General features: G+C 39.3%; 1 protein-coding gene across 1 annotated transcript in view; it reads right to left on the reverse strand.

Moving 5' to 3' along the window:
- The window catches only part of LOC140226884 (uncharacterized), a 69,101-nt gene that overhangs the window by 34,092 nt on the left and 7,610 nt on the right, over positions 1-27,399 (reverse strand). Inside the window, exon 2 of the mRNA XM_072307312.1 lies at positions 22,326-22,432. Coding sequence (XP_072163413.1) covers positions 22,326-22,432 — 107 coding nt within the window. The remainder of the gene's footprint in view (positions 1-22,325; positions 22,433-27,399) is intronic.

Consider the following 27,399-nt stretch of genomic DNA (forward strand, 5'->3'; position numbering starts at 1 on the left):
TGACAGAGAAGTAGCAAATTGAAGATTTTGATCACACACGGACGCACACACGGACACACGGACACACGGACGCACGGACGGACGCACGGACGGACGCACGGACGGACGGACGGACACACACACGTACGGAGCCCGTTTCATAGTCCCCTGCTCAAACTCGTTCGGCGGGGACAAAAATCTTGCTATTTGGATCACAATCCGCATCCCTCAATTTTGTCCACATGAATAAAACTACAGTTAAAATGTATACTACCTTGCCACCACAGTGCAATATCTTTCATGATACATACAATTAGATCTCAGTTTCTCACTTACTGTATACCTATTTTAGCATATTGTCAAGATTCCTTTGCAAAATAATTTCACAGAATTACTTTTCACAAATTTGCTATATCTGGACAAACTTCACTATCTGGTATTGCCAAAATTATGATGCAGTGGGGTAAATTCCCCGATGACAGAATATTGTACATATTAAACTAACACTATAGGGAAGTATGACTAATACCCCTTTCAGGTAATCGCGGTTCAATTATCCGCATCCAAATAATGCGGATGAAGTGATCAAAATCGCGTTCATATATCCCATGAAGTGCGCACTACTTTTACGAGCGCCCGTTCATATAACGGTGCGAAAGACGGGAGTATTTGTCATGGTTACTGCGCACGCCTCTATAATGACGTAATGTTTCCGGTGTATGCACAGCTCTCGCTCAAGCTCAGCAATCAGCGGTTGTGCGGGAAATCGAGTGACCTTTGACCGAACTGTGGAATGTTAGTGCGCATAAGTCGTAAAACGCGTTCATGTCTTCTCGATCAACTCCTCATGCTGCAATAATGCGGATAATAGCAGCATCAAAATAATGCACACTTTTTTACTCCTCTCCCGTTCATGTAATCAAAATTTTACAACTTAGTGCTCCTATTATCCGCATCCACGATTACCTGAAAGGGGTATAAATGTCATTCTTCAAAATCCCCCCCCAAAAAAAAAAAAAAAATTGCAATATTCACACAACCAAGGGAGGTGAACCTGACAGCAGTTTGCTACCACATAAAACCTGTTGCCCATCTCCCTTGAACATACTGTAAAACGGGGAATGTTTGCGTGCATTTTAGTTTCGCAAATTTCGCGAGCGCCAAGATTTGCAAAATTAAAATGCACATGAAAGTTCTTATCTACACTATATGTATTGAACGCCAGTGGCAATTCACGAAAATTTCATGCCACGAAAAAGACCATCGGCTCCAATTCATGAAAACTTAATGCCGCGAATATATCATGTTTTACAGTAACTGGGCTATGCAGAACAACTTGCAATACAATTTTTATCTTGATTATTTTTTTTTTACACTGTCCTAAAAGCATCTTCCAATCATTGAGATACTTCAGAACCTGACTTGAAAGGGGTACAAAAGGGGCAATCATAATACAAAGTGTACATCTCTGACTGGGGAAATGGCACTGTAAGTTGGTCAGGAAGCAGACGAATGATGGGTCTTTACTGGCTGGAGCCTAGCTGCTATATTTCTGATTCAGGAAGTCAGTCCAAGTTTGATATGGCCTCTCAATGAGCTTGACATGTGCTTGCTCCAAAGGTATCAGCTTCATTTTTGTGACAGCTAACTATGCTGATCATACTGGTAACAGGAGATTTTAGAAGAAGATCATTAGATCTGGAATAAACATTTCTTTCAAATGCTGCCTACACTGCATTTCATCATGAATATTAGTATCCTTCTATTTTCTGACTAACTTTTTAACAGTATAAACTCCCACCTTTCTCTGCAACATTCCCCCCCCCCCCCATTCCTAGGCTTAATTATAGAACCATGGTCTACAGTAATTTATTCATCTAATCATTCAGAAATGGGTACCAGTAGAAGGCAATTCATTAGTCTAATGGTATTTTAACATGTTCTAATGTTTCAGTCACCATTTGCGCTAATGCCCTATCAAAATTCCAACCTGTTAAAAGAGAGAAAGAAAAAAACACTTTCCTGAATAGGTCCTCTACACAGTAAACAATCACTTGCTTAAACAGACAATTTGAAAACAGTTCAAAACAGTCAGTTATAAATCAAGATGCAGGTTGTGAGAGTCTTTGATACTAGGATAAATGGATCGCATGACAAATTTTACATGTCTTCTCTAATATGTCTACAAGCATTCAATCTTGGGGAAATCCCCACTGTGCTGCATAGCACCTGACTTGTGAAATTCGCGAAATTCGCAAAATATTCCGCGTATACAGTATTGATACTGCTTACAAATCATATATCCAGGACAGATAGAGCCATGTGAATAAAAAAATATATATATATTGCAAAGATAAAAATAGTAGATATACAGTGTATGTCTGTGCAACTGTATCTTTCCCACTATAATGGACAAAAGAAAATCAAGGTTTTCATTCACCATCTTGGTTCTAGCAGAATCCACTGATAATCTTTCACAAAATATTATCATCTTTATCCTGCTCTGATGCATGTGAGGTGGAATTAGAATACAGCCACCCCACATGGCCACGATCTACTAATGACTACATATGATACCATAATCCCCCTCTCTTCTCTTTACCCAGTTTGTGGTTTATCAGGCCAGAAGGTGACTTTGGAAGAGATGCCTGTCAGTTGCCAGTCAATATAATCTCAATACACCCGTGATATCGACTGGGAGATAAGTGACTGCTTCCGGAAAAAAAAAAGAAAAGAAAAGAAAAGAAAAAAAGACTAAAGCACAGGGAATGAATATGAAGTTTCTAAAGGCACAGTGTGGGTAATACCTGGTTAAACAGTATCATCATACAGCATGTAATCTCTCCCCTATATAACAAGCTGTATGCAACAGCAGGCTGTATCAATAAAATTGTCATGAGAGGGGACAAAGCCATCCAGAAAAGACAATGACGGCATCAGAAGCTCATATAAAGCTACCCTTAATCAGACAAAGGCAACTCACTGGGAAAATGTGATAAAGCCATCTCCTATAGGTTGTGTGCATGACAATACCATGCACACAAAGTATGACTTACATCATGAATTTTTCTTACATTCTCCTATTGTTGCATCTTTGTCTTTTATTTTGTTAAGTATACAGTGTATACTATGTACCATTCCATTTCATCACGGGTTCATGATTTCTTTCGCCATACAAAGGTGTAGTGATAGTTTATTTTGGGCAGCAGAAAAACATCTTTAGAATTGCCAATTATGCAATTCTTAAATACAATGAGGGAAACAATTTCCTGTGGGTCACACTAGCTAACAAGGAGACATGGAGTTGTGTATATGGGACTATAATTTAAAGATTTCCATATCCATGTGTTTCAAAAGTATGTCAATCTTACAGTTGTATGTACATATAACTGGCATTATGTTCACTTACTAGCGAAAAGACTTTTCCATAATTTTATCTAGCAGTTTTCAAACAACATACTATGCCCACATGGCCTTCAGACTGACTCAGTAAACCACAACCACAATATTTACTCAGTCAAAGAGTCACAATGTGGAGTAGGTGGTGCTGTGACAGGGTGTGCAGGCAACAATCATTCAAATATACAGCAGCTACTTTGCAAGAGACAGAACTCCAAAATTAATGCTTTACAAAACAATTTGATCGCATTCTGTGACAAAGAAATTGACATCTTCTTGTCAGCATACAGTTGACTGTGGAAACACTAGGCACTTAAAAGTAAATCATGGTACATTTTCCTCGTGTACATGGTATTTGTAGCTAAATGTACACTAACTGGGTATAATAGCAAAGTCACACGGTATGAGAACATTAGTATATTATCATGTAGTATGCTAACAAACTGAAATTATCTTTCAAGCTACAAAGTAGAAGACATTACTTTGCGGACTACTTACAAGTTTGATAAATGATGATAAAGTATAGAGGAGATCAATATGAGAGAATGTGTTTTACTGTGTTTAAATTAGAGTACAATAGGAGTTAAACTCAGTTGTTAACGATAAACTGTATTAAACTTGTGGTTTCACTCTTCCCTACATGTGCCCTATGGGGCAGTGGATCTTCAAGGGAGTTGTGCTACAGTGTAGCTCTCCCAACATTTCTTAATCATGGTGAATCGTTTTACGTATGATAATGGGTTTTTAATGAAAGGTACTGTAAAACACGGAATGTTCTCGTGCAGTTTGATTTCCTGAATTTCGCGAGAGTCAAGATTCGCGAAATTAGAATGCATGCCAAAGTTCTTATCTCTACTATATAGATGCATTAAATGTTAGAGGCAACTCGCAAAAATTTCATGCCGTAAAAAGGCTGTTGGCTCCAATTTGCGAAAATTTCATACCGCGAAAATATTGTGTTTACAGTACTCATCACTTTTTGTTTTTGCTCTGCTTTCCTTTTTCCACATGACTGCTACTGTAATCATTTGCAAATTTTCTGATTTCATGTGATTGTGAAACAATGAAACATACAACTTAAACTAGAAATGTCGCTATGGCGACTGATGCCTCCACCATAATGCATGATTCTCCCAATAGGCGTATAGTACAATGTCTTCACAATGTGTGATCCATGACAGTTTCACATAACTGGCAAAATATTGAAATGACAGGTTTGTCAGAAATGTCTTGAACTGGGTTTGCTATAATTTTCTAAAAGTGCAGGTACACATATTTGGGGAATTTTGGGGAAGTTTATGCATCGAGTAATTTCCAAGGTATGAAGAAAGAGTGTGATGACAGTACAAAATAGATTTTTTTTTTTTTTTTTTGGGGGGGGGGGGTATTGAAACCTGGCCTTTGACCCTTAACCTTAGACCTTTGACCTTCTGGCTGGAAATTTCCCGCAGAATCTCCATTAGGTAATGCATGTATTAAGTTTTGAAACTAATAATGCAAGCATTGCATATACTAGTATATGAGGGAAATAGTAAAATTTTGAGGAGTCGACCTTGACCTTTGACCCCTGACTATTGACCCATGACCCCTAAATTCCCTAGATAAGCCCTGCCAGACAGTACATGCGTATGTACCAAGTTCCACGAAGATACATTGAACCATTTGCGAGAAAAGTGATATTGCAACATTTTCACCTAACCTTTGACCTTTTGACCTTTGACCTTATGACATGAAACTCTCTCTGGAGAATCTTTACGCAGTAGTACATGTCCACACCAAGTTTCAAGAAAATACCTTCGGGCATTGCATAGATATGGGGGAAATTGCAACATTTGTAGCATTTGACCTTGACCTTTTGACCTTTGACCTCTTGCCAATGTCATTAAAATCTACTCAACGAATTGTCCCATCATACATCATCCTTGGACCAAGTTTGGTAAAAGCTGCTTCATCCAGTTTTGAGTTATCACGTAAACAGATAAATTTTAGGATTTGACCTTGATCTTTGACCTTTGACCTCTGTCCGATTTCACTGAAAAACTAATCAAGTAATTGTCCCATCATACATCATCCTCAAACAAAGTTTGGTGAAATTTGCTCCATCCAGTCTTGAGTTATCGCGTAAATGGATACAATTTCATGATTTGACCTTGACCTTTGACCTTTGACCTTTAACCGAATTCAACCAAAATCTAATCAAATAATTGCCCCATCATACTTCATACTTGGACCAAGTTTGGTAAAATTCCAGTAAATATTACTCAAGTTATCGCGTAAACGAAAGCGGACGGACGTACGGACGGACGTACAGACGTACGGACGTACGGACGGACGGACGGACGGACAACCCGAAAACATAATGCCTCCGGCACCACTTCGTGGCGGAGGCATAAAAAAGGGAAATGGTGATGAGACTAGTATTACAAGCATAACCTCAAATTCTAACATTGATGATGGCCTCGATGCTATAAACATGTGTAGCATTATTCCCTGTAGCCATGAAATAAGTCATTTTTAATACATCATTTTGCAGTTCTCCTATTTTTGGGTGACATTTTTAAAGAGTATTTTCTCTGAAAGTGAACTGCATCAAGAAAGTTAATATCACAGACACATGGGAGATGGTGATAAGATATTCATATTTTAACATTTCTGATACGTACAGTACATGTTTAAATGATAGCTTAATACACTAAGTAGTAGTATTTCATGTTTTCAGTAAATAAAAATGTTGTTAGATAAATTCATTTTGCTGTGCCCTGTAATTTGGGTGTTGTTTTTATCGTGAGGGTGAACTACAACAGCCAAAAAGTCTAACTGGATGGATGATGCACAGCTTTCAATAGTGGAGCTACAGTGTATCTTCTTGTTGCGTCTAGTGTTTAAGACTAATGTTGCTGAGTTCCTCCAGTGCCACAATCTCCAATGTTTCACCTACATTTATGTGAATGTTTGTACACGTAGTGGTAGAGTAGTCAAACGTCCTTTATGCCTTGTTTTGTAAACATATTTATTCATATATGTTATTTTCACATGTACATGTACATTATCACTTATAGTTTTGTATTCATATATTGTAAATATGTTTGTACTCTCATACCCCGAGAGGGGGTCGATAGAGTCAGTAAAATCTTACAATCTTACAATCTTACAATCGTGGGTGAAATAATACAAATTTGTAGTTCCAGAAATGTAATTGTTGACAAGACTGATTGATAAAATACATGTTTTGTATTTTAAGCAGTCACTTTTGCACAAATGATGTTTCACCCTGGCTCAAAATAACAAATAAGATGAATATCAGATTATAACCCTGCTGATTGCCAAATGTTCATAAAGATAATACAAATTCATGAGGACAACATAGAGCCAACGATATCATGCCATTTTACTGATTGTTGTTTTGTGGCAGTATCACATCATGCAAACTTTCAAGACAATATACTGTATGAGCTGAAATTTTCGCGTACAGATATTTTCGCGAATTGCTACTAGGAGGACATTTTCACGTGTTGTTAATTTCGCGGTTGCGAGGTCTAACTGTACTTATCTATTCGCACGTTGCTATTTTCGCGTGTTGTTATTTTCGCGGTTCAAAGGCGATTCGCGAAAATAAAACCACCATGACAATTTCAGCTCGTACAGTACTCCACTGCTGCTGGAGGCTCCATGTCATATCAATCTTACTCATCTCTGATGAAGCACGGAACAGATCGCAAGAGCACACTAATGAATCTTTATACATCACAAGTAACGTCCGCAACATTTTACACAGCAAGCTTTGAATAGACTGTCCAGATCTCATACATGGTACCTATACTGCATTCTACATGCCACCTACAGTGTACTTACAAATGAAATATTATTAACTTTCTGACACTTGTATTAGATGAACAAGGCACATGTACTCAATATTTCAGTCACAGAAACCTTGTGTGAACAGCTTTGCCACAGTACTAACAAGAGACCCTGTCGCAGCTGAGTGGGACGTGCATGGAAGCAGTCCATTTGGCATGAACAATGGACACACCCCTCTCACACCCAGTGACACACAGTCTTTCTTAGACTACAACACACTAACAGTGAAGCACAGGACACACTGTCACTCTACTGCATGCACAGGCATTTGCATACTATATTGTGCAAATGCCCCTATGCTTGGACACAAGTATGTACGTACGCAGTGCATGTGCGCGCACACACGCACAGACACACACACATACACTGTATAGGCCTTATAATGAGTCTAATTTTATACAAAGCGGGACTTCCCAAGAATTTAAAGAGTGGCCAGATTTGCGGCAGTGGAGAATAGCAATTAACCAAGAAACACACATACAGTATACCACTCACATTCATGCTGGCATCAGAATTAATGTCTTTGTGTGTTCTAAAATTCACAAATAGCACCCGACTTGCAAGAAAATAAAAACCCCACAAAATAAAAACACTCGACACACACATAGACACATACATGGCAATCATACACCCACACATAGGCCTACACACAGTACGCACACACACACACACACACACACACACTGATTAACTCCATAGCCGCCACGCAGACAAGTCATAATACACTTCTCCTGATACGCTTGTTCAAGTTCACTGTATGATAAGGTAGGGGAAAACAACATGTGGAAATACCTCCGAAGCCACAGCTGTTGGTGCCATCTTGGGGAATGACTGGGATTTAGTCTGTGCTTGCAGACTACTCAACAGATTGTTTTGCATCAAAATACATTCAACCTCTCCTGTCAACTAGTACCAAAACAACAAAGCAACAAAAGAAATGGAATAACAGGACCACTCAGGCAACCCATTGCTCCCTTATAGAAAAGTGCAAGAAATTGTGAATCACGCAATCTTAATACACACTTTGTCCACTGACTGTGGTATACATAAAGGGAGATTGACAACAGAGTTCACACACGTGCATAGGCATGTGTGTTGCCCTGCCTTTACTATCTGTGGCAACGCAGAAGGGACATCAATACCTATGCCGTACCTTCACAGAGCTGACTGATACACATGTAACTTGAGATGTAGAAAAATATCCATCAACGATTTAGTACCGGTGACGTTCCTTGTACAGTGTAGCGTTAACCTCTCTGCTCTTTGATGGTAGCAGTCGATTTCATACAAATTTACATGGGTTAACACTAAGGCATCTTGTATTCAATTTCATGGAAACGACTAAGGAGAGTGGGGTGATACAGGGAATATATACATGCATGAACCAGCCAAAGAAATAGACAGTAAACACTGTCCATACTATAATCCCCACCTATAACACAAAAATACACACACAGGCAAACAAAATTAAAAAGCATACAGTTGAATATTGTATGTATATATGTGCATGAGCAGTGGCAGGCTGTTCAGTGAAAAGTAGCAAGAAAAACAAAGAAATTGACAAGGGCTTTACATTTACATCCCTATCAACATGAATGAAAAGCAATCGGTAGTCACTTCAAGCAGTCACAGCTGACTACTGTATACATGACAGTTTGTGGCTCTATTCATCTTGGTTTCAACAAACTCGCATTTCACTGCTGATTTTGAAGCATCCAAAGCTGATTTCTAAACACAGTGCCAAAACTGTTTGTCTTCCCCTATTAAAAAGGAAAAACATAAACAAACAATAACCAAAAAAAAAAAACCACTTTGTCTGTTTTAAAGACTGCATGCTAACACTTAGTCCCTTGATTATCCTCAACAACAGCACAAAGATAATGTCTCAACAGGACTTACAATATGTCACCCATTTCACCCATAACAAAATAGAGAATTCTGCACGAGCCTTCAATTCATTGGCCGGGACATGGCTCAGTTCTGGCAGCCATCAAATGGCATTAAACAAGTGAGGCATGACTACTTCACTGATACTCAAGCAGTCGCAACTGCCTTTGTCTACTTTTGCAAAAGTAAGCACTGGATCTGACATGGGTTATGGTCTGTTGGCTGCATCACTTCAACTTGGGAAGTGATACGCCTCCCTCCTTGTACTGTATTTGAGGTACACTTTGTGCAATCGCCGCTACACGACTACTGTGAGAGCACTGTATGTCACAGTGCCGAAATGGCAAAATCTACAAATCAAAATGAGTACTGAATCAAGCATGAAAGGGATCGTATAGTTTTTGTTGAGACCTAATTTCAGGTTTCTAACATTTTTTGGTGAGATAATGAGAAACCTCTTATGAAATATGAAAGAGCATGTAATTCTATGATGAATTCAATGTCTATTTGATGAAAATCGGTTTTGAAATGGCTGAAATATCCAAAAAAGAGCGATTCTAATAAAATGTGGGACCCACACTTTATTAGGATCGCTGTGTTTAACTTTGTTTTTGGATGTTTCAGTCATTCCAAACCCGATTTTCATCAAATCAACTTTGAATTCCTCTTTAAATGGTATGCTCTGTACTATATCATAAGTGTTTTCTTGGTACAACTGTATCTCACAAAAAGTGAAAAGCCCAATTCTCATCTCCACCAATACTGTACCATCCGCATGCAAGAGCAATCAATCTCAACACTTATTCACACAAGAATACCCTGATTATGAATTGCATGTTGTCAATAGGTGCTCATGACAGTTTTTAATTGCTGTTTCTTTATATCTCATATAATTTTATTGCAACTTTCCTTCTTGCCTTTAATGAATACAATGTACACTAAATTTGAGGTCATCTAGTGATCCGCTTCGTCTCACATACTCTGTTACTCGCACCTTAGCCGGTGATAGGACATTTACTGTGTCTGCTTCAAAGCACTGGAACAATTTACCACTTACCGTTAGACAGTCTCCATCAGTCAGTGTTTTCAAAAAAGCCTTGAAAACACATCTTTTTGGCAGCAACTAGTTCGCAGCTGTAACATTTATCCAATTACACATACTGACATACATGTTTTGAATTGATTGTAAGCGCTTTGGGCCTTGTGGGAAAAGCGCACTATAAATAATAATAATAATATACTAAACAGCAATAGGATGTGAAACCACATCAACAAATGGATGTATGATTGGTGATGATGTGTATTAAACCAAATCCCCTTCGTTTGCAAACCCAAACGGAAAAGACACAAGAAAGGCACAAAACGTTTCAAGCTGTAGAAATACTAAGAGTATTAAATGGCACCCAATTAAAATCCATTTTCAGTACAATCCATGCACCTGGGTGTTCTACACTGTACAACTTCTGCCATGATGAAGGTACTTGTAGATTTAGACAGACCAATTCTGACTGGATCAATTTCATTCCCACTTTGTGCACATTTTGATAGGATTACTGCTTTTATTATGCAGTTCAGTCTGCCATTTTCATACACCTAACCAATAAAAAAATCTATGGCAAAGTGAAAGAATAAGCTTTCACAGGGAAGGGCAGTTTGAAATATTCACAGGGAAAAACCAACACCTTTCAAACAAAAGCATTCACAATGATGTTGGGCAAAATAATTATGCCTGACCTGGGAAACAGCCAGACTGCAGGGCACACAACAGGGCAACCTGGCAATGCAGTGTGACACATGTGTGCAAGTATTGCAACAATTTTTACAAACTGTTCACTGACATAATATCTGAGTCAGTGACACACATACACACACAGAGTTCAGTACACCCTGTCTTGCACACAATTTCTTTTAGCGGATGTCCATAATGCACTTTGAGGACAAGGGGGTTGTTTTCCCCCTCTGTTCTTCAGAATCACAGTGCGTGGGCAGGAAAGATAGTCCCACCTGTACAATTTATTGCACGGGCAGTGATGCAAACAACCAACACTTGTTTTGTTGGCACAACCATTTTTTTTTTTAACCTTCTAAAAGTAACATTCACATTCTTAGTCACGAGCAACATGTTAATTCTTTTTTATCTTTTAATGGCACGTCCACATTGGCCATTTGCACTATGAAGAGCACACAGTGCTGATGTTGTTGCGCACAGATTGTGCAAGCTGTCCTCTCAACAATTTTATGAGTGGTTAAATTCCTGATCATGGAGTACAGTAAGGCCAAAAAATAAAAATCATTGTATTGGCGTAACCCGCCCGACCCTGAACTTTTCCACAAAAAAAAAAAAAAAAAGGAAATACATCGTTTTTACCGAGAGAGGGCGCGATACGGGTTTGCGAATTATCAAAAACAACAACAACAACAACAGCTGGTGTCGGAAAATGGCCGCGCAGTACAGCGTGTCGGCAACCGACAAGTCCGGTTCGAAGATTTTATTTAATATTATTCGGAGAATCGATTTGTCTGTGGCGCTGGGTGATTTAGCCCAGGAATTTGTTCGTTTGTATTCTGACCGGTATGTCATGACGGCTGTTAAAGTGGGGAAGGTGGAAACAGGTCCATTCAAAGATGTCATATTTCATCTCAGAGTACTGTACGCGACTTTTAAATTTAACTACGCAAATTTAGGTCCCGCGCAATATTTGATCCCCTGACCATACTGATAGACAAATTGGACTCCTAGAATAAACACGGCTACAAAGTATATAATGTTTCTATGATGTTTTATTTCACTCTATATTTTTCCATGTGAATACAGTAAAATATTGTCGTAACAAAAACTCTGAAATAACAAATGCCTGTCACAACATCGGGTGGAATTCTCGAAGGTGCCTTCATTTTAGACCATGGTTCTCACAGCCATGGAGTGGTTTAAGTTGGAGGCGAGTTCATTGGACCACTTTGAAAATACGCGCTTGATTTAGCACATATTTCAAAAGTGGTCCAATGAACGCATCTCAAATTTAAACCACCCCATGGCTTAAACCAAAACCACCTTCGCGAATTTCACCCCCCTATTTTGGGTGGACGCCTATACTTGTTCCCTATTTTCAAAAGACCCCCCCCCCCCCCCATCTAGGGAAAACATTCAGAAAATGACCCCCCTATCTACAGAAACTGACAAAATACCCCCCCCCCCCTTTTTCATAAATTTCTAGGGAAAATCTTCCGGAGATCAGTCCAATTTTTTTTTTTTTTTTTTTTTTTTTTTTTTGGGGGGGGGGGGGGGGCTCTGACCCCTATCTACGGAAGAGTTTTCAACAGACCCCCGTCCCCCCATCTACGAAAGAATTTTCAATGGACACCCCTATCTACAGAAAAGACTAAAAAACACCCCCCCCCCCCCTTCATAAATTTCTAGGGACAAATCTTCCGTAGATAGACGTTGAAAACGGGAACACGCATGCGGTCTCCTATGGGTTCGAGTGGGGGGCCAGGGTGTTTTTCCATGTCCAAAATATGATTCTCTTTTAATATTTATTGCTTTTAAACCAGTGATATAATAAACTTTGGAAGCAACAGACCCTCTCTATCAAATGGGGTTTTGTTAAATATGAGTTTTACACGTAAAATACAGGTAGCAAAAAAATAAAAAAAAATAAAAAAAAATCCGCCGCCCGACCCTAACGAACAAAGAAATGCATGGGTGGATGTTGCATTTATGTCCAAATCAATGTTAATAATTTTTTGCGCTGCTGAACTCGCAAAGAGCATCCAACTCCAGAAATTCACAAAATATATGGCATATCACGTATTCTCTGAGCTAAAAGTTTGTATTTAAAACAAAAGCCCCTTCCTTATACCACGACACAAGTTATCTATTCCAAAAAGGTCAACAACAATCATACAAATTGCATTTTTGTACATATGTGTATGTCCGATACAAAAAAACATAGTGTGTAACTGTAGTTTCAGTTTTGCTGGTAACTAACTGGCAAATATTGACATATGTAACCGTTTTCTGAGCTGTGAGAGTACAAACAGAATGCTTGTGAAAGTAGAAAATTGCTTTACACAGATTAATTTGCAAGAACAAAAACTTTGCCTACTGATTAATGTGTTTTTCTGTTTTTCTGTCTGTCTGTCTGTCTCTCATATTAAAATGTTCACATCTTAAACACAAGAATATATCTGCATGCTTGAGAATAATGACTGCCTTTCAATCAGAAATATCACAGTCACAGTTCTATAATGTATGTGTACCTGCTAAACTTACTAAGTTCTGTCATTCATCTACACGTTTACTGCACACTGTAAAGCAAGATATTTTTGAGGCATAAAATTTTCACGAATTGGAGCCAATGGTCTTTTTCACAGCATGAAACTTTCACTAATTGCCTCCGGCATTCAATGCATTTACACTGTAGACAAAAGCTTTGGCATGCATTTTTTAATTTCCGGAATCTTGGCTCTCACAGAATCCCAAAAATTAAAATGCACATGTGAACATCCCTCGTTTTACAGTATACTGGTAGTATAGATATACAGAAGTTGGCACCTGCAGTGTACTTGCTTTGATGTATTCTGATGAAGGTTTATTGACAATAGGGTCATATTTGACTTCAAGACAACACACACAAACACACAAGAGCTACATGTATTCCACATCTACTATACTTGAATGCCTATTCTACTTTGTCTTGCAGGCTTCAAACACAGGGGTGTGAGGATACTTGCAGAAAAAATTTAAGAATTGAATGAAAAATCTGAAATTTATGAAAAAAAATTATTAGTGGGAAACTGTGCAAAGAAAATGGGATTCCATTGAAAATGGGATTCCATGAAAAAAGTCTGAAATGCATCAAACTGTGAACATTTTAATGCAATTGAAATGCCATAAAGTCTGAAAAGTGACTTTTGGGGAGAATGAAAAAAAGTCTAAACTCAGGTCTCCGAACTCCCACATCACTGCAAACACCACAAGGCAACTACACTGTAGTGATAAACACAGGTGTACATCATTGTTTTTTCTTTGTGAAGAGCATGCAGTTTCTATTACTGTGTCAGTTGTCAAAGACACATTGACACACAGCTCCACAGGATGATAGGTCTAGTTTTTTTTATACTGTTTGTTTGTTTGTTTGTTTGTTTGTTTGTTTGTTTGTTTTACTTGTTTGTCTGTCTGTCTGGCTGTTGGTTGGCTTGTCTGAATCAACAATTTAGCACACTATCAATTTGGAGCTCCCAGAGGGTGTAGACTTTCTACTACCGTATGTCACAGATTCTGTTTAGTTTCACGCTAACCCTGCCCTATCCAATGTCTGTACAAGCTTTCAATCTAAATATTTCTCACGCTTCAGAACTCCCTTTTTGCCTAGTATCCAAGAGAGGTCCCACCTCCCAGGTATAAATGGGGTAACAGTCACTACCTGGGACTCCACACTGCTCTGAAAGCACATCAAGCACATCATTACCATTATGACTGCCCATTTTTTACAGTCATTAACCTGCCAAGGATGGGCTGAGTTTGCTACAACATGCATTTCCCATCTACATGTATAGACACTTGCCCGAGTATACTCGGGATTCTTCCTCAATGGGTTTAAATTCCAAATCTTAAGCTATGACTTCAGGAGAGAGATCGTACATATCAACAACAGGATGGAGAAGATATGGACTGTTCAGTGCAGGTCTCAGCAATTTTAGTTCATGCTCAAGTGCAAGCCAAAATAAGAAATAAAAAACAAACAAGAAAAACAAAAACATAATGCCTCCGGCGACACTTCGTGACAGAGGAATAAAAATGCAGCCATTCTATTTTCTTGATGGAGTCACTTCAAGATGATTCATGAAAATATGATGCAGCAATGTTCTGCTTTGTATCTATTTTTTTTCTTCAGAACTCACTATTTCACTGTGAGCTCCTGTCGCTTCTCCTTTCAAAAGAATGAATTGCTCTAGCCTTTTTCCTTAACCTGGCAGCCAAACAAAGGTAGAAATGAAACTGAAAGAAACATGCAGCATAATCATTCTGCTCAATATGACAATACATTTGCTTAAATAAAAACTAACAGCATTTGACTGCAAATAGAAACAACCTAACATGAATACTACTAGTAGTTAAAATGGCACCACATCCCTGGATCTACATGTATCTTCACTGTACCCTGCTTTGTGTTGTCTTGCACCCCCCCCCCCCCCCTTGGCAAAATAAATCAGTGCTATCTTTCAAAGCAACTGGTACTTGTCCATGACTTCATGAAAGCAACAGTGCTAAACCTTTAGTCCAGGCGCAGCGACCCAGAAAAAATGACTTCGTTCAACCCACCCCGCAGAAAAGGTTTGACTGCATGGGGTGGTCGGTTGGACCCTCTGGAACACCTCAAGGTAGTATGTGATATCAAATTGTGGTATCAATGAAATTTTACAGGCCATTTTCGTTGCGACATGACCATATTCTTCGAGGAAGCGTCTGCGCACACTAAGACTACTACACGTACCACTAGCACTGCTACAGGCGCCAATGCCAGTGGTGCGTGTTATAGTCTTAGCGTACAAAGACTTTTTCCGCGACAAACATCGGTTTTTGCCTGCAAACTACTACACAGTAACTTTTCACGCTAAGCTGGGGTCGGTGTAGTGTAGTTTCCAGACGTTTTTATTTCGTCTTTATTTCTCCGAGTTGAAGCAAGCCAAGTGAGAGTGCATACCCAGCGATTGTGACGCCCGAACCGTTTTTTGTGGCAATCATTGAGCATGCACCCTCACTCGGCTTAGCGCAATGTAGCGGGCTTCTGCACAATACACAAGCTGAAATAAAAACAGCTAGAAATTAAGACTAGGGTCGGTAACGCTTGTTGCTATTGTGGCACTAAAAATGACAAAATTATCACAGTTTTTGCATTTATTTTACGAAGGATTCATCAAAACGCCTTAAAACTATATATGTGCATGTTGCTAGTGATGTCAGCAATACAATGGGATACATTGTAAGGTATAATATTGTGCATGGTTACCATGGTAACCGGATGCATACAGGTGATTGGTAACTCCCAAAAATATCTGGAATTTAGACAGGTTTGTTTCTTTTGCTTTTCGTGCACATCACTCATTGAAGATGAGCTCTACACTGTAAAATTAGTCTGGATAAAAAGGGAAAAGACGCCCAAGATTTTTCCCCCATTCTCTCCTCAGCATTAATTCATTACTGCACGTTTTGAATAAAATTTACATATTATGATATTTCATTTCATTCTATATATATATATATATATATATATATATATGTATATACATTTTTTTTTTTTACAACAGCTGACGAACACAAAAGTACGCTTAATTCTTTGATGGATAATCCAGCGCACGTGTATATTCCTTCTTTAGAAAGGAATTTATCAGTATTCTTGAATAAGCTTCCTTTAAAGGGTGTGTACAGTTCTGGTCGAGGTGAAAATTTAGCGTTTAACATTTTGTGAGATATTCAGAAACCATTCTATGAGATTTCAAGGAGCATGCAGTTCTAAAGGGTATCAAAAGTTTATTCGATGAAAATCGGTTTTGAATGGCTGAGATATCCAAAAACAAAATGAAACAAAGAGATACTAATAAAGTTGGGGCATGTCGCCTTTTATTATTAGCACTTTCTTGGATACTTGAGTATCTCAGCCATTTGAAAACCAATTTTCATCAAATAAACGTTGAAACGTTCTTAAAATTACATGTTCTCTCATATTTCATAAGAGGCTTTTCACTATCTCACTTAGGAATGTTCAAAACATGAAAGCCTACCTCAACCAGTACTATACAGTCCCTTTAAGAACAAAAACAATCAATTGCTTTCCTCTGCTCTTTTCCAGGATTGTTTTGAATAACCATCGCTCTGTAAATACTCGAAAGAGCTACTATAGAATATTGGCTTTGCTTTCTGTATTCATCTTATTTTTAAGGGAAATTTGTGTCCATACATTATTAAAAACTTTGCATATGCTTTGAAGTCAAATTTGTGTTGAAAGTACGACGGATGCAACTTTTTCATGCATTTTACTATTCGAAAATGATATTTTTCTTTCAATGGCCGTTTATTATGCCTTTGCTTACAAATTTTGCTGTAACTTGAGAATGCTTCAAAATATTCTTCACATCTGTATGTCGTACACTTCATGCAGAAGGACGGACATGCTTATTGAGCTTTTTGAAATTATGGGCTTTAGTTTTTGAGTTATTGACAACTTAATTCTGATTGGATAATACTGATTGCCATGGCAGCAGGGAAAACTTTTTAATGAAAATCAAAAAAAAAAAGTGTGTGTTTCTTTTTATTGCATCTATAAGATTAAAAAAAAAAAACAATGTTTGCAGCAGCAGGAGGCATTTTGGGGGTTACCAGTCACTTTTAGGCATCCGGTTACCATGGTAACCATGCACAATATTATAACTTACAATGAATCCCACTGTATGGATGACATCTCTAGCAACATGTACATGTATAGTTTTATGCAGTTTTGATGAATTCTTCATGAAATAAATGCAAAAACTGTGTGAGTTTGTCGTTTTCAGTGCCCCAAATAGCGACAAGCGTTTACCGACCCTAGTCTTAATTTCTAGCCGTTTTTTCGTCTTTATTTCTCTGAGTTGCAGCTTGTGTATTATGCAGAAGCCCGCTGTATATATTGCGCTAAGTGGAGTGAGAGCACACACCCAGTGATTACGATTCGGTCGTCACAATCACCGGGTATGCGCTCTCACTCGGCTTGCTTGAACTCTTGAAATAAAGACGAAATAAAAACGTCTAGAAACTACACTACACCGAACCCAGCTTCGCGTGAAAAGTTAGTTTGCAGGCAAAACCCTTGTTTATCGAAGAAAAAGTTCTATGCGCGCTAAGACTACTACACGCAGCACTGGCACTGGCGCCTGTAGCAGTGCTAGTGGTGCGTGTAATAGTCTTGGCGTGTGCAGACTCTTTTACGTTTGTTCCAACAAATCATGATGAAAAGTGGCCAGTAGAATTCTACTGACACCACAATTTGGAACCACATACTACCTGGGGATGTTCATAGAGGTCCCATCTACCACCTTGTCTGGTCAAACCTTTTCTGCGGAGTGGGTTGAACGAACTCCTTAATTAAGCCTCTTACAGGAATTAGCGCCTTGACTACTTGGCCACAATGTGAATAAAACAGGTAAAATGTCAATGTCCAGCATACACAATACAGGAACTATGCAAGGAGATACATATCAACACTGGACAGCTGGTCGTAAAATGCACGTTAGATGCATGTAGGCCTATTTACGCTACAAGGTGCTGTAGACTTTGAACACTGAATATGATAATACTTTTATTTTGAAACCTAATACCTATATCCTGCTGGCTGTCTCGAGAGCCACTAGGAGTACAGCCTTTTGTCAAGGCCCTCTCACTGTATGATGGCTACAAATGTATAACGGGCAAGCAAAGCCAGCCAAGCCACGCACGACAATGCCAGCCAAGCCACGCACGACAATGCCAGCCAAGCCACGCGCGACAACGCGAGGGCCTTTTGAGATCTGCTTCACACATTATTATTCATGGCACACTGAACCTCATACTGAATAGTCATATTAACAGGCTACGGTCAACCAAAGGAATGGCGCGCTCCCCACAACCTCCTTGTCGGCGTTGTCCAGCCTGTTCGCATGCATCACTGACCACACGTGGAGGTGTGTGGCATGCACTCGCCGTATGCAAAGTGGGCTAGGGCAGACAGACTCACGGATCGGTCGACTTTTGCTCCCCACTTCGGGGAGCAAAAGTTGGTAATTCAAAGGCAGGGCTCCACACTAACTTTTATTTTTGGTGGCCCAAAGGCAAACATCCGACCTTTTTTGGTAGCCCGATCAGGCCACCAAATTCTTCATTTCTGAAATGTTGGTGGCCCGACGTGCGTTTTTGGTGGCCCCGGGCCACCGGGCCACCGTTAGTGTCGAGCCCTGTCAAAGGGCTAACATAGGGATGTGAATCAAATCTCAAAAGGCTCTTGCGCAGTCCACAACTCAGCTCACTTTGTTTGCCCCATTTGCTCACAACCATACAGCGAGAGGGCCTTGGCAAAAGGCTACTACAAATACTATAGGAGCTCAAAAGGATTATCTTTTCACTACCACCACCTTATGTGATCCAAGAAGTATTACCAACAAAACAAATTACCACTCAAAGTTTATCATCAGTTACCACTTATCAGACAGTTTCCAAGACACCTGATAAGAATGGCAGGTGTCCAATAGGTCTATAGCAATTCAAGACGCAACAAATGTTCACAAACACACACACACTCTCACATACAAAATCACTGGTACACATGACTTTTGTAAGTGTACCTTTACTCCCACACTGAACATACCAGGTATGGAGTGGGACATGTTAAATTTATACATTTTACCTTTGCAATCGTGTTGATAGTGGTTATATTGATATTATCGCTACATGTTGTCAAGAATCTATGCATTACAACCGGGCATATGTTTGATTTAGTTTGATATAAGTTTGAATATCTATAATGTAAATCTATCTCCATGCCATGGCCACACATTTTGAGCCTATAATGTGGCTGTTCTTCTTGGTTCATGTATATGGTAACAAATGCAATCACAAGACCATTTGCAATGTCAAAGTACAGAGTACTTTTTAGGTGCTGTTGACCTTTCATTCACTTGACTGCTCATACAATGTCCATCTAGATGGTCGTTGACATGGAGGCATATATTCACTGATAAGACTGCATACTATAACAAGCCTATCACCTCAGAAAAATAGTGTGGGGAGGGAGGGGTAATATGGGGATCACTTCTACAGTCAGACTGCTACAGTGGCTACCTGTGTACTTTTACATTGTAGTACTTCTTCATACATTTGGATAGCACAATGTGATGAGTTGATATGATTTGCTGACTACCAGTAGTGCTGGTGATCTGGTGCAATCAAGGTGGAACTACATGTAGGCGAGCACAATTAAATGGCTCGGCACATTCACCTGTTTTTTGGTATTACAATGCGGACTGAACCACTTCACCGGGTTTGCACCCTTCTTTTTGTGAGGAAATGAAGGGGTTTACACTCTGCTCTTTGCAAAGAAGTGATGTGGGACTTTTACTTACCAGAGTCGTGATTCCCTTACACATGGGACCACCATTTAGATTGTTCTTGCATCCCACTAGAGGAGACAGCATTACTACACACAATATTGCTCAGCTAAAGTATAACTGTAAAGTTCCGTGTATAAGACGCACCCGTGTATAAGACGCACCCCTACTTTCAGACCTAAAATTAAAAAAAAAAAAAAAACACACACACACACGCAAATTTCCACGCAAATATTGTGTGTCATCAGCTCAAAATTTCCCTAGAATGCAGCATGTATTTGCTCAATTTTTTGTTTCCTTTTAAACTTTCTTTTCACGGTATTCATCAGACATCGGTAAAATATGGAAGACGCAAAATGTGAGACTTGTCTCGGTACTCACTTGCTATTGTTTTGCCTTTCTATTGTGGGGTAGAAGGGTACGGTATCATCAAAGATCATTCTCAGAGTGTACGGTACGATCTTTGCTATCACACTCGCATATTGGCATGTGTCAGACTTGGAAGTACAATGTTAGAGGGATCGTACGCCGAGACGTACGGTGCGTACGGTTCACTCACTGTTGTTTCGCCTCAGATTACCAGCAACACATGTGTCTCTTGTACCATGCTTGTATGTACTGTAGTGATAGCCTTTTGCAATAAGGCAGCTCGCTATCAGCACACGCGCACAGACAGCAATGTAATGGACTTGAACGCGCTCCGATCCGATCACTGTGTGCATGCAAGTCCATTGCGAAAGCCTCCGCTACCTTTGCAAAATTAAAAGGCTATGTAAACAGCAAACGAACGTCATGGATATGCATACTTTTAATAGTACATGCTTGGCACCATCGTTCACATTTTACGGTGACATAGGGTCGATCCTACTCCGTATTTTACAGCTTTTGTCTATGGCCAGATTGATACTATTACATCGATAAGTTTTACGGTATCGGTAATTTAGTAATGATACCTGTACATCGCGTATTTACAGCTACACGTTGTACTAGGTTGGCTGTTGGTAGCTTGGTAGACTGATACACATCGGTAAGTTTTAATGATACATCACGTAATTACAGCTGTTGTCTATGGCCAGATTGATACATCGTTACTACACAAGGCCAATGTAAGTTTATCCCGTATTTACAGCTGTTGTGTGTGTCCAGATTGATACATCGCTCGTTTAACTCCGTACGTTTTAATGATTGCTTACCCTCCGGATGTCGATGGGCGTAAATGGCCCCAAGTTGACCTTATAAAATTGGGTGTAGGTCTATGTGACAGATTTTTTTCCGTGACTTGACTGTACCCGTGTATAAGAGGCACCCCCGATTTTTCATATTTTCTGACGGAAAAAAGTGCGTCTTATACACGGAACTTTACGGTACTAGTACATGTGTGTACACTCAACAGGACTCCAACGCAAGCCATTTGATTGCAAGGTAGATGCGCTACCCACACCTAATCGCCATGCTAACATGTACCTGTGTAGAATGGCCAACGTCTTGAACTGGTTTTATATTTAAAGAGCTCCCATTGCAGACTTGCATGCAATATAGCAGCCTGTCTTATGCAACCAGCAGCCACCAGTCTGTAATCCCTTGCCCAGTTTGTGATTGCAGACAATGGCCAGTGTTTTCATGCCTATGGGCGCAAAGTCATGATATGACACTGCTTGCACACAATAGGACATCTGCTTACAAAAGAATTTGGACTAACAGAAGTGTAAATAAAAAGATCAGCAGGTCATTCAGTCTGTACTTCAGCAGGTTATATCATATCAGCGTACACTGCATTCTTGCAGACATTGATAAATTTGTGCTATTGAATTGATATTATGCACGTACATACAACCTACACGTAGCAGGTACAATTGTATACACATCTATGAACAGTGTAGATGATACAACCGTGGTATGTTATCCAATAGTAGTGCATGAAGGGTCTGCTAACATATGAAAAACAAACCAGCACCACCCCTTCCAGAAGGGTCACCTCTCTGAAAAGGTCACTGTTGGGATATCCTTCCATTGTGGCCCCTATGGCACAAATTTGACCGTTCATGAACCCAGGGGAGGGGAAAGGATAATCGTTGCAGGAGACTTACATTGGTTGTGCCACTCTCTCCAGATGGCATTGTTGAGTCTTATTTTATCCTTCCACGACAGCTTCAGTCCCTTGAAAGTCTTCCACTTGGGCGAGACGATTATGCACCTAGGAAGAGGAGAAGGAAATGACACAAACATTTACTACTTAAACTAGCTTCAACAGTCCAGAGTTGCAATAGAACTTGTAGTAATAGAAAAACCAGTAGCTACAGTAGGGATAGTGATTACAGGGGCAGAAAATGGACAAGAATGATATTGGTAATAATGAATGAATGAATAATTGAGTTAGTAATTATCACAGCAACACTACCACTGGCAATTATGGAATAACAATAATGAAAAAAAGAATGTACTACAGTACTACTACTATCATTGCCACTACTACTTCTACAATTACTTTACTATCATCAACATCATCATCACCAATATAATTTAACAACAAAAGGAAAAACTACCATAAACTATCAAAATAACATTATAGTGCCTTCTGCTAAACTGAGACAGAGCTTAGCTTCACACTATTTGAGTATTGTAAAAGTTAAAATTTTTTTGACTAACCTCACAGTTGCATACATTATACTAAGCTTCCCACACACAGAGTCTGCACCAAACATACTATATAATTGTTTGTAGTGCTTATATGTGTACGTCTTCAAAGAATCATTACACCAGTGTCAAATGAAGACACAAACAAATCCAATAGATAATGCACAATCTGTTCAACATTTTCAACACATTATATAGATGATGACTGGTGGGGGAGGGAACATACCAAATGTTCCATCCGAAGGGTTTGAAATGCTATTGAGGGAGGTTATAAGTCCCGAGACGAAGTCGAGGGACTTATAGCCTCCCGAAATAGCATTTCATACCCTGAGGGTGGAATGTTTGGTACATGTTCCCGACAACCAAAGTCATCATCTGTTATATCATATGGGTTAGTCAAATACGATCATCTGTTATCGGTTGATATTATATTTGCGCAGAATTTTCCGTGGAAGCCATGTTCGCAGCGTCAACCACCAGCATAACGCACTCGATCGCTCGTGCAGAGCCAAATTCACTGTGCGCTGGTCATGGTATCGTTTGTCACTTGTTACGTGAAAATGTTTTCCCAGAGGAGAACATTACAAAAATGTTCTGCCCATGGGCGAACATAACCAATGTGCCTCCATCACATGACTGTGTTTAGCCAATCACTAACCAGTATTTGACTGACCCATTTAATAATTATATACACTAATATAGGGCCTACCCTACTCCTCACCCCCACATGTATACACACAAGCACACATATTATAAAACTATGCAGATGCTATGATTTCCCACTGACTCCTTGAGCAAAACAACACAGTCGACATTGTATGCCTGCCCCCAAATATAGCCTCCTGCAAGCCAATAATGTACAGTATTTCACAAATAATTTGTACATGTAGACTTCCCGCTTTTCTCGGTCTGGTAAAGACCTGAAAGCAGTATTTATTGTCAATAATACATCTGACTTTTCAAACTTGTTCCGGATCATTTGTGCTCTTGAGCATAAATGCTGCCAATCAGCAATCACCCATAACAAAAACCTATTATGCCGTGAAGGGCAATCCTCTGCATTGTGTACAAGTTGAAGGCTTGCTTTTAAAATGAGGGCAAGATACACCTGTAGGTATGGAGGTGATAACAGCAGGGAGGTGGTAAGCAATGTGCCTTCCCTGTTCAATGAATGCCTGCATGCCCCCTGGAATGACCCCAATACATCAGCCTCTCTTATTTTGTCTGCAAAATTCCTCCTCTGACTCAATACACCCTAATAACTCAGTATGAATGCAACAAATAAAAAAAAAAAAACAGCTACTCAGCTCTCCATCTCCAAATCCATCATCAAGAGTACAATTCTAAACATTTATCACGTACAAATGAAGCTCGATGTCAACATGACATGCCTGCAGAACTATATTTCAATGAAGCCTCTTAGTGCCTAGCACCATACACTGATACATTTCATAGGCTTCATAAAGTTCCAGTGTTTGTACACAGAAGTAGAACACATGGTTGAGAACGCCACAAGGTAAACAATGTTTAATGACGAACATACTGTATGTGCACTGTAAGCAATATTCTGTGGAATACATATCTTGAACAATGATTTACTTCTACGACACATGTAAACATCTTCCGACATGAATTTCTATGACACAACGTTGTCCCTTATCTCTGCACCTTGCTCAAGAGCATTTTCATGTATGGCTAATACAGCTATTAGCTCCCTAAGTACCTTTATTGGAAGAGCTGGCAGAATAAGCTACACAGTTCGGGGTTCCAGTTTGTGCATGAGCAGAAAAAAAAAAGTCATTTGTACTGAAAGACAGGTCAGTTTTAATATTCACTGAGATAAACATCTGTCTGTGATGTTCTAATCATTCATGTAATCCTTATACATGTAGATGGTGCTTGCCAGTACATCCACTAGACAGCAAGCCTGGTGTTTGGCAACATTGATATTAAAAGAAAAAGTTTGTTAACGCATTTAATACAAAACATTAAAATAGATGCTTCCCCCGAGTGTTGACTGACGAACCATTCTGGTCACCTGGTCGATGCAAGTTCATTCTTTGTTTGAATACGAATTCCATGAATTGCTATGTTGGGCAAGCTGAAGTACATGTATTATGTCGCTTTAAATCAAGTAAAGTGCCAAACCAGCTGAGAAAAAAAGATCATTTGTACCCAACAGCACATGAGCTATCTCCGAACTGGCTTAATAGTGGATATCGCGTCTCTTTTTTTGCTCAGTGCGTGGTATTGAACATTTGGAATTACATTGAAACAATTAAACAGTTCAGGCTCACCATGAATGCTCTTTAGCTTGCGTACAAAATATATACAAATGACACCAGCCACAGTTCTGACTCCTTCATGAAGGTGAATTCAAACAAGATAGAATATTGCACTGATAAGGCGAATGAAAGTGTACGCAACACTTACTGGTTAGAAAACAGAGAAGACTTAATGGCACAAATATTGTTGAGAAATCTAATGGATCTTTGTTTGCCAGTGATCAGCCAGGATTCAAATTGCATAACATCATAGCAGCTCAATAAAAAAAAAAGAAATCATTAAATTTTGCTATGTGACTGCATAATTATGTCCAAAATCAAAGAGATGAACCAAAACTCAAGCATACAGAAAATTCTGCAATAATGCTATCAAATAAGATACAAAGCTAATGAACAAACACTGTCATGTAAGAATAAATTGTTTTAGAAATGCTTCAACCTCCATACAAGTATACCGTCTACATGCAATTTCATTTATCAAACTATTCAGTAGGTCATTTTGTACAATGATTGCAACAAGTGGGCTCGGCATAATAGAGTAAAAATTGATTAAATTTGCCGAGTACTCCATTCATCCATCGACGAGTAGCCGGTGCCAATCTTACAATCAATATGTGCACTGTACTATGAGAGAGGGTACAAATCTTGCTGTGTAGATGCTACTGTGTACTTCAGGCACTACTATGATACTATTAGGCCAAGTAAAAAAAGAAAGTAGTTTCTCGTCCGCGTTTTTTGAGCAAGGCGATGAGGGAGGTCCTTACTATTTGATATCTTACTATTTTTTCGAGGATTGTCAAAATGAAAGTAACATGTGTTTCTCGTTCGGTAATTCTGAGAAAGGTAACGAGAGAGGGCTTTACTATTTTCTATATCCAATTTATGAAATGAAATATCACTCTGGTATGCGGTAGCTGTGTTATGAGAGACCAGGTCCCAAGTGTATGTCTTGCCAGCACTCTGTGCATTTTCAAACAAGTAGATATAAATATTATGTACCATACTTGAAATGAAACTTCATGCATGCAGAAATACATTTGCTTTTCTTTCCACTACAGATGTCAAGGGAAAATGACCATCTTAATACTGGTATTTAGTGTTGTAATGGCATTTCTGATACCAGTGTACTTGCAATTCTGATGTATTGTGCTAGTGATTGAAACAGGTATAAAACACTCTATCAACAAAATAATGTACGACTGAAATAAATTCCATGATATTCAAAACACTGCTTTATTAATCATTGGTGTTTGTGACTTTTTGTGTCCACACAGCTGCGCTGTGGGTATCTGCATCTCTTCACAGTACAATTGTAGCACATTCAACTGGAAACTGGCTGGTACATGGATGTCAAAATGATACTGTTATGGCATTATAGCATTAAACATTTAAAGATGTTTCTTCATGTTCTAAAAAGACATTTGATAATCACTCATCATTTGCACTGGATGATGAATGATTCAATCACACTACAGGTGATACGACTCACGGCCGTGTCCATGAATTTACATCGTATAGAAAAGTATCCCGCAGAAATACGAGACAAACCAGAATCCGTGGAAGAGTTATTCATTTTGTAGAGACACTCATTTAATAATTCTACATTTGCTGGAAAAGCGCATTCATATTCTCTTCAAAATAGAATACTAGTATATCGCTGTCAGATGCAACGTTACAGAGCAGAGTGTTTGGGCCTCCACACATTCGAATGTGTTTATGCGTGCGTGCAGACAGCTGACAGACCAGGGGGATGGGGACCCTGACAGCTGCAGACACGCATACGTGGCCGGCACGGCCACTGCACTGGCACCGTATACCTTCCGACACTGCGCACACATGCACATAGTCACAATGACATGAAAATGTAAACTCGATACAATCCTCACAAGCATTTGCACAGTACATGTACCATTCATCCGCTTAAAATATGAGAAACGGGGAAAAATACGAACAATGCGCGAAATATGCGTGGAATATCAGCGATTGTTCGAAAAAATGTTGCCGCTATCGCGTTCACAACATACCGAGTGCGCTTATACATCACAGCCCAGGCAGGCCCGCCGCGCGCCAATCCAACTACAGTTCGACTGCTTTGTGGGTCATTCCTTCTTGCCGAGCTCGCGCAGTGTGAAATGCATGCGTTTATATACACACTACAGAAGCTACAGCTGTACTAAGTAGAGGACGCAAGCCGTATTTAGCAATGAGAAATCACGATTGGTAGGTGAATTGTCGATATTCT

The sequence above is a fragment of the Diadema setosum genome, chromosome 4 (genome assembly GCF_964275005.1).
Source record: "Diadema setosum chromosome 4, eeDiaSeto1, whole genome shotgun sequence".
NCBI lineage: Eukaryota > Metazoa > Echinodermata > Echinoidea > Diadematoida > Diadematidae > Diadema > Diadema setosum.